At 52.3% G+C, this 18,790-nt stretch overlaps 6 protein-coding genes across 6 annotated transcripts; all 6 read left to right on the top strand.

Moving 5' to 3' along the window:
- Positions 1–2,062: 2,062 nt before the first annotated feature.
- PG985_008156 (uncharacterized protein) lies at positions 2,063–3,364 on the top strand (the record flags this gene model as incomplete). Its single annotated transcript, XM_066827924.1, has 3 exons — positions 2,063–2,668; positions 2,752–3,285; positions 3,347–3,364. The coding sequence occupies 3 exons, from the start codon at positions 2,063–2,065 to the stop codon at positions 3,362–3,364; spliced, it is 1,158 nt and encodes a 385-aa protein (XP_066682836.1).
- A 1,023-nt stretch (positions 3,365–4,387) lies between these two features.
- Positions 4,388–5,017, top strand: PG985_008155 (uncharacterized protein; the record flags this gene model as incomplete). Its single annotated transcript, XM_066827923.1, has 2 exons — positions 4,388–4,443; positions 4,507–5,017. The coding sequence occupies 2 exons, from the start codon at positions 4,388–4,390 to the stop codon at positions 5,015–5,017; spliced, it is 567 nt and encodes a 188-aa protein (XP_066682835.1).
- A 336-nt stretch (positions 5,018–5,353) lies between these two features.
- PG985_008154 (uncharacterized protein) lies at positions 5,354–5,842 on the top strand (the record flags this gene model as incomplete). Its single annotated transcript, XM_066827922.1, has 1 exon — positions 5,354–5,842. The coding sequence occupies one exon, from the start codon at positions 5,354–5,356 to the stop codon at positions 5,840–5,842; it is 489 nt and encodes a 162-aa protein (XP_066682834.1).
- A 427-nt stretch (positions 5,843–6,269) lies between these two features.
- Positions 6,270–7,455, top strand: PG985_008153 (uncharacterized protein; the record flags this gene model as incomplete). Its single annotated transcript, XM_066827921.1, has 3 exons — positions 6,270–6,904; positions 7,010–7,150; positions 7,209–7,455. The coding sequence occupies 3 exons, from the start codon at positions 6,270–6,272 to the stop codon at positions 7,453–7,455; spliced, it is 1,023 nt and encodes a 340-aa protein (XP_066682833.1).
- A 4,735-nt stretch (positions 7,456–12,190) lies between these two features.
- On the top strand, positions 12,191–13,971 carry PG985_008152 (uncharacterized protein; the record flags this gene model as incomplete). Its single annotated transcript, XM_066827920.1, has 6 exons — positions 12,191–12,323; positions 12,397–12,585; positions 12,645–12,687; positions 12,755–12,942; positions 12,999–13,236; positions 13,314–13,971. Coding segments are annotated over 6 exons (1,449 nt in total), but the record flags the coding sequence as incomplete, so codon positions are not given.
- A 1,874-nt stretch (positions 13,972–15,845) lies between these two features.
- PG985_008151 (trehalose synthase) lies at positions 15,846–18,603 on the top strand (the record flags this gene model as incomplete). Its single annotated transcript, XM_066827919.1, has 9 exons — positions 15,846–15,950; positions 16,045–16,436; positions 16,570–16,850; positions 16,926–17,128; positions 17,201–17,457; positions 17,532–17,618; positions 17,679–17,701; positions 17,764–17,890; positions 17,970–18,603. The coding sequence occupies 9 exons, from the start codon at positions 15,846–15,848 to the stop codon at positions 18,601–18,603; spliced, it is 2,109 nt and encodes a 702-aa protein (XP_066682831.1).
- Positions 18,604–18,790: the final 187 nt, after the last annotated feature.

Here is an 18,790-nt window from a genome sequence, read left to right as displayed (position 1 = left end):
ATCGATAAGGATATACTTATCCTCGATCTTATCGATAAGCCTAATCAAGCTTATCAGTCACGTGTTGCGATAAGGATGTGCTCAGTGCAGCCAATCATGTCGCACTTACTGACTTCCGGTCCAGTTTTAAGTCGAAATCGACGTAACTCACCATTCTCGAAAGAGGCGTGGGTAAGTCACAGTCGAGCCCGCAACCCCCTTGGCTTCAAAGTGCTAATTTCGGCCGAGCAGGTTCGAACCCCACAGATACCACGTCAGACTCAATTTTTTTGGCACTTTTTTTTAACTCGTCCCTCGTCCTGAAAGTTCAGGACGTGTTAATTACGGTCTTTAAACGTCTCGTACATACAGGCCTTGAGATACGTATGCACTTTTTGTTTCGGCTCAGGGAAAGCTCAGCAAATTGACGTGACCCCAAAGCGATCAATCAGCTTTGCCCTTTTTCTCATTGCGGTTCAACAAGGAGTTCAACCAGGAGGAACAATAGTTTGACAGTGATATTTGATAAGAGGTCACCATCGTATTGCGCTTTCTCATATAGGGGCGAGTAGATTCAATGTCATAGTAGCCAAGGGGCGTGACGCTGAAGCCATAAGACGGTAGGGACCACGTCATGCCTGATTGACTCGAGACAAGAAGGCCGCCGAACGTTGCCCGCATTTCATCACCATGTTGACTTGCATGTTCTCCCTAAGCCCGAATGTCTGCCGACAAATCGATTTCATTTTTTGGCATATACTTCGACGTGGCCTGCGACGACCAAGGTACCACCGGTTCTTCGTGAGCGAGCGACGGCGAATGCGCACGATCGGCAAACTTTTCTCCAGGCCTCGCATTTGCGCGACACATTGTCGGAGCATAAGCTATTCTAAATCTTACTGCTGAGATGCTGGATATATTCCTCTCTCGTTAGCTTTTTCTTTTTTTTTCGGTAGCCATTCTTACAGAGGCTGGCTCCGTTGACCATGGGGCAAACAAACTTGTTGTTGTCTTTGTGTTGTTCAACGTCAGTGGTGTTGCCGCGAAGGCGGGCAGCTCGTGGTGCGTTGCCTAAAAGGGTACTCTATGTTTTTGCCGGTTCGACCCAATGGGGGCCAGCCGACCACAGAGTAGCCAGTAACAGGAAAGCCGGATATGTCTATCCTCAGCTGAGATTTTACGCTTACACCATAGTTAGCATAGAACAACCTTGTAATTACAGCTTACCTTAAACCGATACCAAAACGAGTTGATGTGAAAGGGTCTATATGAAAAATGTTAATCTTGTGGATATCATCGGCACCATTTAAGTCTCGGTCTTCGGGTGTTTCAGTGGCTGTTGTTACACGGCACGAGGCTAAGGTTGTTCGTGCTGCGGTATCTCCCTGGATGTTTCGGCCCCGACTTGTACACCTCATAGTTGGCATGAAGGAGATTCTACGCGAAGCAACGGAACGGCAAGACGATCCAGACCATGTCAACCCTACTATGCATGATGCTGTAGAAATATGCGGGTGAAGCGGAAAGCTGAACATCAAGCACCAATCTCATAATGGGGTAAGCGACACCGGACTTTGCACAACATGGCCAGAGACTCTGCCTTCCCAAGGCAAAAAGAAGCCTTTGGGTTGCCTGATGTGCTCAGGGAATTCCAGTCTGTCCGCCCTTTCTGGTTGCCGGGTCGTAAAGAACCGGCATTATTAGCGTCTACATCATCTTCAACCACCGAGCAGACCTGTTATAAATACTATTGTAATATCCTTGATCTAATGTTGAATCCGTACTGTACTCTCTACTTCATTCGTATCACCCCAAAGCATCAAGCTTAGGCAAGAACAGTCCTGCTATGGATGAATCAGAATCCAATTCGTTCCAGACGAGGATTGGCCCAGACGCACAATCGCCTTCTCGTTCCGTCCCTAGACGGAGACATACAATCACCAGCAGTGAACATACACAATTCAAGGTTGAATTAGATCCACACGGTTCACAAGTTGATGCAGCTCTGAATACATATGCCACACGAAAGTTCTGCACATCGTCACTCTGTAACGATTGTCTCATATTGGACCTGAGAGGCGCTATGCAGCGGCTTGCCGAGAAATTGCGAAGGAAGGCAGATGTATTCAGGCACTATATCAATACGTCAGGACCTGAGCACTGTCAGTGGGTACGTGTTGCCCGAGTGGACTTGAGGTACCGGAGTAAACCAACAAACGGTTGCCAACTTTGCTTCATGCTTTTCCGTTCCCGGGTAACCGAGCGCCAATTTTGTAGCGAGGATTACCTATATCTGTTTCCTTATTATACGTTTGAGCCAAGTCTCTGCTTTGGAGAGGATGATGATGGGTCTCGGCGTGTTGTTATTGCTGGCCTGGCGGTTGTCCCAGAACTGCCTTCCAGCTCCGATTCCTACAACGAAATTGAGATCAACCACCAACTCCGGGCGAGAGGCTTCCCCATATTGTCCAAAGAAGAGCACCAGCAACACTACTCGGCAATAACAAGACCAGGCCAGCCTGTGATGGCATGCGAAGAAATAAGGGAGTATTTGGAAACTTGCAAAAGCAAACACTCGATGTGCCGGAAGGAGCCATCACAACCAATGCCGTTACTGCTTGTCGACTGCAGGGACCGTTCTTTGAAGCAGAACCTCTCTACCGAGGACGAGTACGTTGCCTTGAGCTATGTTTGGGGGCAAGTCACAATCCACCAACTAGATAATGGCCATCTTCCGGAACTACTCCCCGAACTATTGAAGACGCTATTGAGTTGACCTTGGCTCTCGGTTACGATTATCTGTGGGTTGATCAGTTTTGCATCAACCAAGATAATCCAGCAAAGAAGCACGAGCAGATTCGATCCATGGGCCGCATTTATGGCGAAGCTGAGTTGACTCTGGTGGCAGCTTGCGGGGATGACGCCAACCATGGACTGCCGGGTGTGGCTTCACATCCAAGACGGCAATACTCATCACTCTGGCTGGATGGATGCATCGTGCAGTCATATCAGGGCAACACTTCAGCGGCAGTAACATATTCCACATGGAATAACCGCGGTTGGACGTTCCAGGAAGGCTATCTTTCCCCTCGGCTATTATTCATTGGCACAAATGAGGTCGTATTCCAGTGTAGAGATGCTTTACACTCAGAAAGTTGCCCTGGACCTTGGGACTGGGAAGTGAGGAATGGTCTGAGCCGATGGCATTCCACTTACCGTTTCGACACTGCGCCCTTCATAATCGGAGATGACGAAGAATTCGGCCACGATGAAGGGAGTAACTTTTGGATGAGATACGCTATTATGGTAAGAAAGTTCTGGGGAAGAAGTTTACGATTCGACGACGACGCTGTTCTTGCCTGTACAGCAGGCCTCGAGCATCTAAAGGCCCAGTGGAAGAAGGGGTTATGGAGGACATCCTCTGAAGACAGCGCGGGCCTTACTTTCGTCCATGGCATGCCACTAATAGTACCGCACTCCGATGGAAAGCGGCGCTCACAAGAGCTTCAGATGTGGGCTGACTGCTTGAAGTTCCGACTGCATAAAGTCGAGGTCCGCCGGCGGGAGTCCTCTCCGTCCTGGTCTTGGGCAGGATATGCCGCCGTGGACCATCACTCTACGAGGGATTCGTCACTCGAGATCCCATACAAAGTTAGGGTGGTCGATTCAAACCCAGTGATCGAGGATGTCTCATTCGCATCACCGATATGCAACTATGAGAGCAAATCCATAGGATCCTTCCCCGCCCTTTCTGCCCAAGGTCTGGTTGAGGACTTTGAAACACTCACCACGGCTGACCTTTTAGTTCTTAAGTCGTATGCCATACCGCATGATCTATTCGATACAAATCGAGAAGATCCATTCAAGACGGAGTTTTGTGTGACCACCTCCGAATTCTATATCGACTGTTCGAATCGAAGACTGCCCGCAGAAGTCATCCATAAGCAGACCGCCTACGGAGCCTTCGACGTCGTGGTCATTACGGCAAACCATTGGACATCGTTTGGTTATGTTCAACAGAGGGATTGGCGGGCGCAATGCCTCCTACTTGAGAGAGTTGACGAGATGTACCATCAACGTGTGGGCTACGCAGTGGTTTCAGGAAAAAGCCCAAAGATCATGGTGCCATCGGATATTTGCAAGCCAGTTTTCGAAGACGACTGTACGTTACAGACGTGGCTAGTGAAGTGACTCCGAGGCCGTGGGGAACCCTTTGCCGGGTTTCTGGGCTGGCTGCGAAGGCGCCACCTTCGGTTACTGCGTTTTTCCTGTTCGGAGATCCGTCAGCCACCAGTACGCCCCTTTCGCGCTTGTTTACTCTCGTTTCAGTCTTCACCCCGCCGTCTTTCCAGTGTGCCCATCTGTCCGTCTGCTAGATTCAAGACAACTTCCCCATAGCACCAATGCTATGGCGTTATCTGTTTTTACCCGTACTGTTGGTGCAACCCGGCAACTTCGCCTCCGGTGGGCTGGCTGACGCCCGACGTTAACATGGCGGCAATTCAGCGGCACTGGTGCCAATTTCAGTTTGCCCCCGTCCGCACCCGCTGCCCCTCGCCGTGCCCCGGCACCCCCTACCCTATCCGAGCGGCGGGATCTCACCCCCGAGGCCGAGCAACGCTTGATGAATACGGTGCGCCACTTCTGCGAGCGTCTGGACTTTGCCAAAACTGGTATCACCACCGCTATACACGACCCTTGGAAGCCAGGCTCACCACCAATGCCTCGTCCCATCCACGCCCAGGCTCCTCGAGCAGGCAAATTCGAGGAATCACGTGGTGGCAAGGTCGACAATGCCCTGAAAGGTCTGGAAGCTCTACAACGAAACGAGTTGGAGGAAGAAATCCCCAGAGCCAAGGACTGCTTGCAAACTTATGTGGACCAGCTCTTCTCCTATCACGTGGGCCATAGAGTAGTCTACATCGAAAGAGCAAAGGCCAAATTGCGGAGGGACGGCGCAAGTAGAACGGTGTACCGGTGGCTCCATCACCGTAATGTCCGGCACTACATCACACATCATCTCGACCAGTCTCAGTAAGCGCTTTTTAATTGTGTCATAACCCGACTCCTCCCTACTGTTTCGCATCTGTGAGCTTACGAGGTTGCGACTGTAGACCGACCGGTAAAAGAAGTGCTGGACCTTGCGGTGCAAGTAATTGCAGGCGGTGATTGTTGGTACTTGTTGGGTCATTGGCTTCTTAATGGGAGTCCAAAGCATGCGAGCGATAAGCCGAGTGCCTATATCAAAAGAGTCCGAGTGCGCTGTCATCTGTTCACGGCCATATGCCGTGCCCTTTACCGATGGGATCCCGGTGACGCTTCCGGGCGTTCTGCGAAGTTCCTTGCCCACTGTGTCCGTCTAGTCCGGGACCATATGGATCTGCTACCGCTCCTGATTCAAGCATTGCAAGAAGCCAGCAGGAGGCCGTCGAGATGCCATGACGACTTCCAGAACCTCTTGGACGCGGCCAAACGGGAGGCTCTCGGGCTAGAGGCAGAGCTCGAGCTCCTGAGGGCGGAGCTGTGCCTCTACCATCCGGTCCACCCGTCCCTTTGGCAATTCCGGAAGTTGCTCAGCAGAATCTGTGCCGATCGCCATCACTCGCTCCTCGTCGATCCGCCGCGGCAGGATCCCCTGCACCGGTTCTTTCTGATGCACCGCTGGGCCCCGAGATGTGCCGATCTGCTCGAGAGTCAGGGATTTCCCGGCTGCGGCCCGGGGGTCTTGCAGAATGTGAAACAAGTATACAATGACGGCTTATTGACGTACAACCGCCAGGCTCATGGCTGGGATAAGGAAGAGAAGTACAAAAGCCCGCAAAAGGTGAAACGCTGGATGAAGAAGGTCGGGTTCGATGTTTGAGTTAGGCCATATTGCTTTTTCTATTTTGATTCTGGCACTTGAGGCTATGTACAGTCTTACTATCACACCAAATAGCACATTGCTTCTTAGGTAGCAGAAGGGATACATAGCTATTTCTATTACTGGCCATATACCGCGCTCAATGATGTCTCGCTAACCACGCATCCTTTGTTAGGCACTGATTACCACCCAACAGTTGCCCACTTACATTATGCATAGGTACCCTAAGATCGGGTGGCGGCGGTTCCGTCGTTCCGGGATACGCCCTGGCCAGCCGTCCGCATTTCAGCTGCCACTTGCCCTCTCACCGCGTCTCCAGCATTGTTAGCCTGCAATATTCCTTCGACTTCGAGCGTCATGCCGAAGCACGTTTATCTCTGCCTTGTTCACAATATTGTGCTGGGAGGCGCCAGGGTAGATTGCGAAGATGGCCGTGGCGATACGGCCTCTGAGCATAGTGCTTCGCACTTCTAAAATCCCACTACGGCACCGATGTAACAATAACGGCTTCACTCGGTCAAAGGCGGACTTGTTTTCGACTACGACGGCTTCGTTCAGGGCAATACGCCCAGAGTCAAATGCGCCATCTTCGAAGCAGCGAGAGATGCCCAAGATACTCTTCGCAGTGGATGATGAACTTGATGCTTTCGATGTCCCCTATCGCCATCTTGAAAGCTTGATGACCAAGTACTCGCATTGCTTGGAGGCCGTCATCTATCCCTATGCACCACCTCGGCAAGCAAGATCTGCGAGGTACAAGAAGGCCCGCAAGACGACCGAGGGGTCGGCAAAGAAGTATCGCAGGGGTTTCCTCTATTCATTGCAACTGTTGGATGCAGCCAAGTGCGGATACCTACAGTCCGCTAAACGCGTACAGTCTGCCGAGCATCTACTGCTGAAATACTGGCGCTCGCTGGACATGCACCGGCCACAGAATAGCAAAGACGCCGTTGAAAGGGCGAAGGCAATACTGGCGAACGACAATGCCGGCCGCTTGGTATCTCGCTGGATCGGACGCAATTATGTTAGTAAATGTGTCGACCATTTCTCGCTCAGCAATCCGTAAGTATCTAAATCAAACGCGGTTGGTTTGCATCATTACTTAACTTACCCCTATCCTAACCTCCTGGTCCGATCTTTACTAAGAAAATGACTTTCGGATTGCAGGAGCGCCAGGCACTGTCTAAGCATTGCAATGCATATACTTGTTGGCGCTGGGGAATGGAGAAGGCTCGATCAATGGCTACGCGACATTGCAAAGAAACCTGATCAGGGTGACCACGCCGCCAACAAGAGACTCCAGCTGAGGTGCCACTTGATCACGGGCCATCCGCCAGTGGGAACCTGATGTCTATTCCTCGGAAAGCTCTGGCTTCCTAAAGCGTTGTATGGAGCGCCTCGGGCAGAATCTGGACATTGCGCCCCTGGTGAAACGGGCCTTCGAGGAACGGAATCGACTGGGGCCGGTGCGCGAATTTGTGAACATCCAGTACATGCTGAGCCTTTCGAGATACGGCCTCCACGAGCTCATCGGTGCACTGGAGTTGCAGATGGCGGTGTTTGAGATGTATCGACCAGACCGCCTCTCCTCCCCTGGGAATTCAAGGATCTGATGAAAAATATCCACGCCAACATTCGCCATCCACTCCGTCTCGGGTACCAGCCGCCAGACATGTGTTTCCGGATGCGCACATTGGCCAATGATTGTACAAAATTACTTTCGAAGCGCGGCGAGACAGAGGTAGCTAAGGAAGTAATGAGGTTAACGAATGAGGTGTACATTTCATGATTGTCTCTTGGACTGTTGACTGCATGGTATCTGACCATGTTGGGCCGAAGAGGTATTGTGCAAAGGCGAGTTACACTCACGGGTAAATATTTATCCAAGGGGCTTTGACGGCGTTTGCTCAACGCGTCTGTACATTATATCTTCCTGTACTTGATCCCTCCCCTTCAATGGCACGATGAAGATATCCTCTCACATTTGCTTCTTCTTCCAACGCCGTGCTGACGACGAGGCGCTCTAGAGACCTCGCGTGAGAGAGACTCTAGTTTGAGCTTTGTGCCTTCCCGGCGCCTTCAAATCATGCTGTAGCTATATCCTACTTGGGCAGCTGGGGCTCTATGTTCAACAGCAATCGAGTGGCCATAAGATGATATTAGTTGGTTGTGACAGCTCATAGTCTGGACATGCCTTGTGTAATTATAACCGAAGTATCCAAAGAATGGGAGATCGATTATGCACGTACAAGCTTTGCGCGCTCTGTCACAGGGCAAAAGAAACAACAACTGCATGACGTGAGAAAGATTACGCGGTTTGCTAATATTGACCGACTTACCCAGGCGGAGTGGAGCCCGCAACGGCGCCCCTGAGAACGGAGACTTGCACCGAGCGGCCGAAGAAAACCACGAGTCACTTATCCAGTGATGACGGATGCCTTTACGTCTCACACAGTGCTGTTTCGGGAAAGGTTTGAAAGATCTAGATAGAGAGTGAGAGAGAGTTGGGGTGACCAAAAAGAGGCGGCTTCAGTTTCGTAACTGTTTGCTTTTTGTGAGTTTCATAAGTAGCATATTTCCGTATCATTACGTTACAGGCATACGAGACTATGCAAAAGCAACCATCTAATATAACGACTCTCCTGGGATTGGCACTTTCGTCTCCTCCTTCAGAACTGATCCGACGACTGATCTCTCCCGTGTAGGTCGCCGCGGTAAGCCTGGCTGGTATCATGAACGAGACACGACGACTTCCGCAAAGGGATAGAGTGCGTGCATGACAAGCTCCGAACATATGGCGCAGACGTGCGTCTCCCAAGACCTACCCCTGGGAAGCTCGCTGCTTGGGAACGTAAATGCGTGATGCAGACCTGAGCTCATTATGGGCTTGGCAACCCATTATCTTTAAGTATGCACTCAATCACCAAATTAGGTAGGTGGAAGGCGGTAAGTGTCACCGAAAAAGCAAAAAGATGCTAGGAGAGAACAAGCTCAAATCGAAGGCGATAATCGCCCCATTCCGCATGCAACCCCGGGACCCTGGGTCCGTCCAGGAGAGCAGATGCCTATCCAGATGCCGAAGATGTGCAGACATATCGATCATGAGCGCATTCGCCTCCGCCGGACCGCATATCGACGGATATCGAGATAGTGTATGTAACTTAACAGCCTTCCGCGATAGGCGAATCTCCGCAACCAAGATGACCCAAAAAGGGGGGACTTTTGGTTACCAAACATGTGGGTGGGTGATCCTGCCCCGTCTCTCATTGGCCGGTTTGGACGACTATATCCAAAAAGGGGGCCCGTTGCTCACTTAGGCCCGTCACAACACCATCCCATATGTAACGCATCTCTACATGTTTCTCCAAAACGTGACGGCCGCGCATGTATAATACGCATACCGCGAAGCTATGAATGCACAATGTGCAATGCGTATGCACTCTGGTCATGTGCAACGGGGTTATTCGCCCGCAACGGGCATCCTGCACCGAGCAACCCCTGCTGGTTTCAGAGGGTGCTCTTGCGGGGTTGCCCTTCAGCTGTCAGATTTCCGAAACTCTAGACTTGGATTGCTTTAATATATTCAAGTCGAACCGAGTGAGATTCAAGTCTACATACTGCATTACTTCGGCCATCGGCGCTCGGCGGACAGTATGCCCAAGGATGTAATTGGCCAGACGCGCATGCGCCAGACGACGATGTAAGCCTTCCAACATTGAGTGGGCGCAAAGATTGGACTGAGCTATCAGCTGACCCCCATGTCACTTTAGCTCATCGTATATTAAATACGTACGAATTACCCGTTAAGTTAATAATAATAAGCGTTAAGCTTTTTATTTATATTTAATATATATAAGTATCCCTTTAAATATTAAAGCGTTACTTAATATTAAAAAGTTTATTATATAGTTTAAGGATTATTTTAATATAAAAGTTATAACGTTTCTTATTATATTTAATATTACTACGCTTTATAATTAGATTAATTAACCTTATACCGTTTTATATAGCCTTAATAATTAATTATTAAACGTATTATACCTTAAATAGCGCTTTAATATTTAAGGGGATATAGAATAATATATAAAGGGATATAAAGTTATATAATATTTAAAATATAAGTTTATATATTAAAACTTAATATTTAATTAACCTTAACCTTATTCTAACCTTATCTTAACCTTAATTATTAACCTTAATTATTTTAACTTTAACCGGTTATTTATACTTAATATATATTAAGTATATATTAAGTATATACCCCTTTTCTAAGGCTTTCTAAAGCTTTCCAGGGCTCTCTAGGGCTCTTTCTAAGGCATATTTTTAATATATACTTAGCATAGGTAATAAACTTAACGCCTATCACTACTAGCTTGGCGGGTAGCTCGTACGTATTTAACATGCGATGAGCTAAAATGACATAGGGGTCAGCTGAAACCCGGATTGGACTGTGGAAACCAGAGACCCAGATCGATGCTCCAGCAGCAAGATTTGAGGCCGCAGACGGGGCGATTCTCACGACGAGCGAGCGCAATGAGCGGTTTTGGAGACCACAAGACCAAGTGCTGCTGCGAAACGAAAAGCAGCCGAGGAATTAAGTGCATCAATGCTGCATGCCAAGTCCTTTGGAGAAAGCGTCCTTCCTCAAGAGGACAGCATGGCCGTCGAGGCCGGTACATCGCCTCCGGTGGAATGCCCTAAAATGACCTGCATCAGATTGTTGGGAAAAGAGGGAAAAAGAAAAAGGCGCACCATTTGAGATGCGTGCTTTTCCCTGCATCAGTGTGCGTCGTGGTGTTGCGCCGTCGGTTTGCTCCTGCCCATGCGACTTGGCATCTCGTGGGTTTTGGGTTTTGGACGATCGTCTCGTCTGATCTCTAAATTGATGCGTACCCGCTCGCTGCCCGCCGCCCGCTGCCGGCCTCGCAGCAGCGCCCGCCCCAGTCACTCCCAGTGCGCCTACTTAAGCGGGTGCAAGGCAGTGGACTTCCAGCCCTGCGAGCATTGCATCTGGCGAAGCTTTCAGATGAAAACGACGCCAACAAGATTGGATGGATGGGTCGCATTTTTCGAGACGGCTACGGGGTCGTCCGCCATAGCCGCACTTGCAGCCACACCCTCTCAGAAAAAAGGTCTGGTCACTCACTACTGCTGCATACTTCGTCATTCGAAGAGTGATATTGAATTGGCGTGAAGGGGAATTGGGATTTTTCGATTGGCGGAGTTTTTCCCCGAGGTGAGAGGGTGCACTGACCCCCCCTCTACCTGGCAGAATGCTAGTTAGACTGCTAACTGACCTAGCACCAATATCCCCGCACCTGGATCTTTACGACGACGCCATTGTCCAATGGCAACCTGAACTCACCCTCCCAACAGGAAATCCAAGTCGGTGCCCCTTGACATGTCGTGACCAGGGACATGGTAAAAGCCGGATCTAGGCCGCAGTCCTGGATTGGTGGCCCCTGGAACAGCTTCAGTGCGACAATTGCATCTGTAACCACTGCCAATGTGGCTGAATGAGGGCATCTATTTGGTCGAATCAGAATGTCGCCTGGCCATGTTCTGACCGCATCTGGACATTTCACCCGACTTCTATCATACCCTCTCCAATCTACTCGGCGGCCCAGCCACCCCGAAGCTAATGCGCAAGGCCAGAGAGGGCAGCATAAGTGCTGGGAATGGTATATGTGTTCCATTCTCGTGTAGGGTCACCGACTCCCAAAGCCGACTTGTAGATGCTTGGGCACTTCAATGGCAGACAGGGAGGACACTTCGAGATAGCAGACGGATGTCGCTACTGCCCTGTGCCTGAGCGGCAAGTTGCGCACTCACGTCACCCCACCCATTAAGCTTGCTTTTAGCTGCTACCGTGGATGTTTAGAGATGTGGTGCTGGAGGGGGGTATGGGAACTCCTCACTGGGTTATCAGTATGCAACGCTTGTCTACTCCTGGCAGGCAGCCTGGCAGACCAATGACAGCCACGTGTGGGCCCGAGTTGCACCATGGGTCTATTCAGGAACTACCGCCGATGCATCTCGGATGATCCAATACCTGGTAACCCTCTCGTTCTCTCTATCTGCCTCCTCTTACACCAAGTGAGTATCTGTATCCCTCTTCGGTGTCATGAATGAAATGTTTGCTTGCCTACCTCGCCACAGCATGCCGTCCGTCAACACTCGCGCGGACAGTATGTATAGCCGATCCCTCCCCCCTAGGTCTTCCTATTTTAAGGAACGCTTGGACTTTCATCTGCCTATACCGGGACCTCGAATATACCTACCTACATCTGCCACTCCTCCAAGAGCTTCCTCTCGTGCGCGCGCCGTAGGCATACGCGGCAGGTCCCGATGCCAGGCATTAATCAACTGCCCGCCGGCGCCGAAGGCGCTGCGGCCTTCTCCCTAATATATGCTGCGATCAGCTGGACATGCAGTGCGTTGTTCGTCATGGTGGCCCGCGTCTACCGCGAAGGTCTCTCCTGTCAGTCAAGCAACGCAGATAAGCCGTGCTCTGGGGACATGATTGGGGTGCTGACCGTGACCCATCTGCTTAGATCTTTCCATCCTGGCTTTCTTCACCTTGTTCAGCACGACTGCGTCCATCATACAGCAAGCCCATGATATAACATACTACCGGGACGTCATGATCGACCAGTTCGAGCACAAGAAGGCCAATCCCGACAGCCCCGAGAACGCGATCGCCAATGGATCTATTGGACTTGACCTTGTGCTCTACTATCTCCGTACGTATGATCGCATATGCTCCCCAAACGTCTGAAGGCTAACGTTATTGATCTCCCAGAGTACTACTCTTACAGTGCTGAGGCCATGCTCGTCATGTTCTGGTAGGTTCATTGAACCTCCGCCAGTGGAACTGTCTTGAACCATTCTGACTGGAGCTCTCACTTGTAGGGCAGGAGAGCTTGTGCAGACCGTGTATGGCCTGTCCGCGAGACGGCGATTGAGACCCCTGCTTCACCGCATCAATACTGTGGGCAAGTGGATATCCATCTTGTTCCCGATGGTGACTATCCTTCTGCTGCGACTTCCGGCACTGCAGGCTCAATTCTTGGTATTCATCCTAGTTGCCGATCTACCGTGTACGTAGATCGTACCGCTCACTACCTACGATGCAGTATGCTGACCACCTGTGTAGTGATGATCAGTTTGGCCGTTGGCAGTGGGACCGTAGTTGCGATTTTGGCGAGGTATATCAACTCGCGCAAGAGCATCACCAACTGGACGCCCCAGCAAGGTACAGGCAATACTAGTCAAAGTGGCGCGACAGTGCAGAGCAACCCGATGTCGCCCGGCCAGGGGAAACCCCCACCTCGACAGGGCCTGTACGACCGTTGGCTCATGGTTCGATTCACATGTGCTTTTGTGGTCCTCGCGTAAGTAGTACCTGATTCGCACTACCTGTACTGCAATATGCCACTGCGCAAGATCAATTGGGCTGACCAGATCGCAGAGTGTTTGAAGTGACCAACACCCTTTTCCAGGTCCAATCAGTGCTGAACACCAAGAAGGACGCGGCGTCTGTTGAGCCCGACCTGTCTGTCGAGCGTGCAAAGTCGACCTTTTACCTGTTCCTGCCTGGTAACACCCCGGGCATCTTCGTCTTCCTGGTCTTCGGCACGACTGCCGGTTGTAGGAAGGCCATGTACAACATGTTCGTACCGAAGGGGTGCAGGGGCAATGGCGGAAGCAGGGGTGGGTGCATCCCTTGTTGGCCAAGGAAGAAGCGACCAGTTCCGATTATAATCCACGCGGATCCGGAGAGTGGCCTTTTCGACCAAGTAAACGACACAAGAAGCTCCACGACGCTGACAGGAAGGAGCGACCGCACCAAGAGCCCCGACCTCAACAACCCACTGCCTGTGGTGGCCATGTCGCGGTATAACAAGACGTATCAGGGAGAGCGGAACAGTCCCAGCCCCCACTGGCAGCCATACAGGGGAGACCGGGTCCAGGGGATGGAGGAGGGCCAAGGCGGGATCCCGCTTCACCACATGCGATCCCTTGACTCGGTACAAGAGGAGTACTATCACCCCCAACCGGAGCAGAGCGACGACTCCGGGCCGATGCTGCCGATCATGAGAGAGCAAGAGAACTATGGCGCGAGAGGAAGTCCGAGGCGACCGCCGCAGATGAGTGGGAGAGGAGTGCGAAGACCGAGTATAACGATTGATTCTAGTTGTCGTTGACCGAATGATACCCCCATGTGTGCCAAGATACCCAAGAGTCGGATGAGATACCTAGAGAGAGCGAGAGATCACCGGGCATTGTAGCAAGCTGCCGCTCATCCAGAGCGGCTCACCGCTTGAAGGAAATTTTCAATTTATTTCCTACGAATACAACGTTTCTTTCATGTAACAAAAACTATGAATACAACCTGCTGATGAGACTCGAGATCCCGAAAATGCCATCTTGCCCCAGCTATCTTGGAAGCGCATAGGTTGAAAGGTAGCAGTTATAGCTGTCGCTTGCGCCGTGCCAAGTTCAGAAGCTACATGCAAGCGAAGCTCCAAATGCTGAAGGGGGCGAAGTTGGGTCGCAACAAATCTTTGTCCATCACATGACTGAACATAGATTAATAGATTGGATACAAACAGTTTCTCAGGCTGAATTAGATGAGGAGAGGACCGCTGCGCCCCCTGAGTTGAATGATTTGGCTTTGACGCGGTAGCGAACCGTCGCGAATTGATTCGGCACGTTGACAGCAAGCAAGCAGCACGACAAGGACAATGAGAGCTGGCATCGAACGACCGACAATCGATTGTTCGGCAGAGGTCGATCGAGTGAGAGGTAGCCGAGTGGTATGTCTTACATGACTGGACGCGGGGATTGGCGGGGCAAAGCAAGTACCCACGACTTGAATCCCGGGGCGCCCCAAGCGAAAGAGTGGGAAAGGGTAGACGAGAGATCAGGATCAGGCCACCCGTAATACCGAATCTCGAGAAGCCTGAAGCTTTCTTGCCTTGATGCTTGGGCGGCGCCGGGTTCAGGGGACACACCGCTGCTGATTAATTTCCTGGCCAAGCTCCCGAGCAGGGCAAATACCGTCGCATTCGTGTTCAGACTCGTGTCATCTGTGTTACCGCGTGTCTGACTTATTGGGCTTCATTAACGAGCGAGCATCACATAGTCGGTGAACGGGTCTTAGCCGGCTTTCATATGAGAGCCCTGGGGTTTTGACTGTGTGCATCCGTCAAGACAGGACTCAGTGAATCCCGGGGTTCTGGGCGACCCACCAAACATCCCACCATGGATTGCCGGCACCGCCCGCGGATGGGATGGCACGCCCTAGCCCACTTTCCCCAAGTACCCCCATCAACGTGGTACAGGGCTGTTCGGCCCCTAAACACGCCCCGAGCTCCCCTGATCAATTGCCCTAAATCCTTAAATGCTAGCCTGAGAGCTGGGGGGCGAAGAGCGTGGGTTAGCGTGGGGTAATGCTGGACTCATGCAATCAGTGAGATGTTGCATCGTCAGGTTCCGCGCCTCCAAATCAGTCGACTTGTCATCCTGACGACAACCCGTAGCCAACTGTCTACGTATCCAAGAGTGATCTGCCCACGTAAACTCAGTTACCTACACGGTGTAGATTGGCTCCAGCAAAAAGCATGCCGGAAAGGTTCCGGGCATCCGGATCAGAAGACGTCAGCATCAGCAAATTCGTTCAATCATGCCAAAAAGAATTCCCGTCCGTCTCAAGCTCATTGCGGCCCAGCAAAGAGTAAACAGCTGCTTTTGATGTTGCAACCCGCCACTTGCTACTGTACACTGTAAGCACTGCAGCCTCACTTCAATGTAACTCTGAGAGCACCTTGGGTCTACGAAAGAATAACCATACCACAGGCCACACGGCCAAGCAGTGCCCCCTTCTGATTATCATATAAAAAGGACTACAGTAGGCTGTAGGCCTCTGACATCCGGATAGTCTTCATTCATTCACATCCTCATCCACAATCTAGAAACATTGATCATACTGCCACACATCATGGAGGAGTTCCAGCACAAGTTCTCCAGACGTGCATCTGCACACCACAACCGCCGGCTGAGCCAAGCCGTGGATCAGAAGGGTATCTTCGCGCCCACCCTCAAGGTAAATCCACCGGCCCCATCTCACCACCAGAACACACACACCCCGTTGTACTAGGGACACATGCCCTCATACATGCTAACTCGTCTAATCGCAGACCCTCTTCATGGGCATATCGGCCGTCAAGAACGATGACGGTAGCTTCACCGTGGCCCTCGCGGCCCACGACCAGACGTACCTGGTCGACTTCTGGGAGGAGCACATCCAGCCGGACCCGGCGGACCCGAAGCGGGACGTGGTCGCCGACTGCGTGATCCGGCACGTGCTCAAGTACGAGCAGGAGAACTTCGCCAAGCTCATCGGCAGCGGCCTGCCCACGGCCCTCGCCGAGCTGAGCCCGACGCTCTGCTCCCGCCTCTGGCTCGAGGTCGACATCATCCCCATCGTCATCGAGCCCAGCGTGCACGTCCACCGCAACCGCTCCATCGGCCGCTGGGACGACAAGCGCGTCGACGAGCAGGCCGACTCCATGGCCCGCAAGTGCATCATGTACGTCTCGGTGCCCCCTTCGCCGTTCCGCCATTTTCCCGGAGAGGACGAGGACGAGGACGAGGACGACGGAGATGATTGTTTTTTCTAGAGAGAAAGAGAGACAAGCACCTCGCTGACCCTCGATTCGCAGGAACTTTGGCCCGTCCATGGTGCCGCTGCTGCAGGTCGGCTGGCGCGGGGCCGTGCAGGTCGACGGCGGCTTCCAGGCCCGTCTCAACACGGCCGAGGACCACAAGAACACCGTCAGCGCCGCCACCTGGAAGTCCCTCATGCACTACACCAAGGACCTCAAGGACAAGAAGCTCCGCATCGGCTTCTTCAGCTCGACACCCCAGGGGGGTGGCGTGGCGCTCATGCGCCACGCCCTCGTGCGTCTGTCTAAGATACTGGACGTCGACCTCAACTGGTACGGTAAGTTATGCGAGCATCTTCTTTTGGGCCTTCCTGAACCACATTGAACCATGAGCTGACGATGTGATGCCAAAGTCCCCAAGCCTCGACCTGGAGTCTTCCGAAGCACCAAGAACATGCACAACATCCTGCAAGGAGTCGCGGATCCCGACCAGCGCCTCTCCAAGGAGGAGATGACCACCATTACCGAGTGGATCCAAGACAATGCCAACCGCTACTGGTTCTCCGAAGGTGGACCCCTTCGTCCCCCGGAGGAGGGTGGCGCTCATGTCATCATGGTAAGTACATATCACTAGCCCATATATGCCTTATTTGGGGAGAGTAGCTGTATTGATCTGAGCCATCTATAGATTGACGACCCGCAAATGCCCGGCATCATTCCCATGATCAAGGAGCTTACCCCTGATCGACCCGTCATCTACCGATCTCACATCCAGATCCGCAGCGATTTGGTCGCCAAGGAAGGCTCTCCGCAGGCCGAAATCTGGGACTTCCTGTGGAACAACATCAAGCTTGCCGATAGCTTCATTAGCCACCCCATCCCGGAGTTCGTCCCGCACAACGTGCCCCATGAGATCGTGGGATACATGCCGGCAACCACCGATTGGTAAGCCAAACCCGATACAGCACCGTAGCGACTTCTCTCTTGATCACTTTGCTGACTCTCGATTGCGAGTGTAGGCTGGATGGTCTGAACAAGCCAATGAACGACTGGGACTCGGGCTACTACGGTAACCAGTACAATGTGCAATGCAATGCTCACCAGATGTAAGTTGAACAAGGCCTGTTTCCTCCTCACGGTCAATCACTACTAACGGAGGCACGTAGGACCAAGTTGGAGTACCCCAGAAGTGAGTAAACCTCTGGATGGATACATGACTAGTTCTCCACAACATATTGACCATACCATCAGGGAGCTACATTGTCCAGATCGCTCGATTCGATCCCGCCAAGGGTATCCCGACAGTGATTGATGCCTACGCCGAGTTCCGCAAGCGTTCGTTCGCGGCCGGCATCGATTCCCCCCCGCAGCTCGTTGTGTAAGTTATTGACTAACCCCACCTATTCCCTGATTCACGAAGATTACCGAGTCTGGCTAAACTCTGATCACCCACATAGCGCCGGAAACAGCTCCGTCGATGACCCGGACGCCAACATGATCTACGACCAGACCCTGGACCAGATCGAGAAGAAGTACGCCCACCTGGCCAGCGACATCAGCGTGATGCGCCTCGACGCCAACGACCAGCTGCTCAACACGCTGATCGCGAAAGCGCGCGTGGTGCTGCAGCTGTCGACGCGCGAGGGCTTCGAGGTCAAGGTGTCCGAGGCGCTGCACGCGGGCCGTCCCGTCATCGCGACGCTGGCGGGCGGCATCCCGCTCCAGGTCCACAACGGCGTCGACGGCTACCTCGTGCAGCCGGGCGACTACATGCAGGTGGCGGAGCACCTGACGGACCTGTTCACGGACGAGGAGCTCTGGCACCGCATGAGCCGGGCGGCGCGCGACTTGGTGAGCGACGAGGTCGGCACGCCCGGCAACGCGCTGGCTTGGTACTACCTCGCGAGCAAGTGGGCGGCCATCGCGGACATCAAGGCCAACGGCGGGAGGGCCCAGGCGTTCCGGCCTAATCATCGTTGGATCAACGATATGGCGCGCGAGGAGGCCGGGTTCCCTTACGAGGAGGGGGAGAATAAGTTGCCGCGGCGGTTTACGGAGGAGAAGGTGTTGGCTATTAATGGGGCGAAGTAATGAGTGGCCGAGATGACGATGGGGCTAGTTACGGTTTGGTCGTTTGGTCATGTTTAGGGGTGTTCACGGTCAGGGGCTACGGTTTTTCTTTCTTTTCTTTTTCTGGTCTAAGAGACGAGGTTCACGATGATGATAGGTGTGTCTTTGCTGTTTGACTGTTGGTTGGCATGGCACGTTTGGGTATATT

This window comes from Apiospora marii, assembly GCF_038362585.1.
Source record: "Apiospora marii strain CBS 49790 chromosome Unknown utg000005l_segment0_segment0, whole genome shotgun sequence".
In the NCBI taxonomy this organism is placed as follows: domain Eukaryota; kingdom Fungi; phylum Ascomycota; class Sordariomycetes; order Amphisphaeriales; family Apiosporaceae; genus Apiospora; species Apiospora marii.
This window is presented reverse-complemented; position numbering and strand designations above follow the sequence as displayed.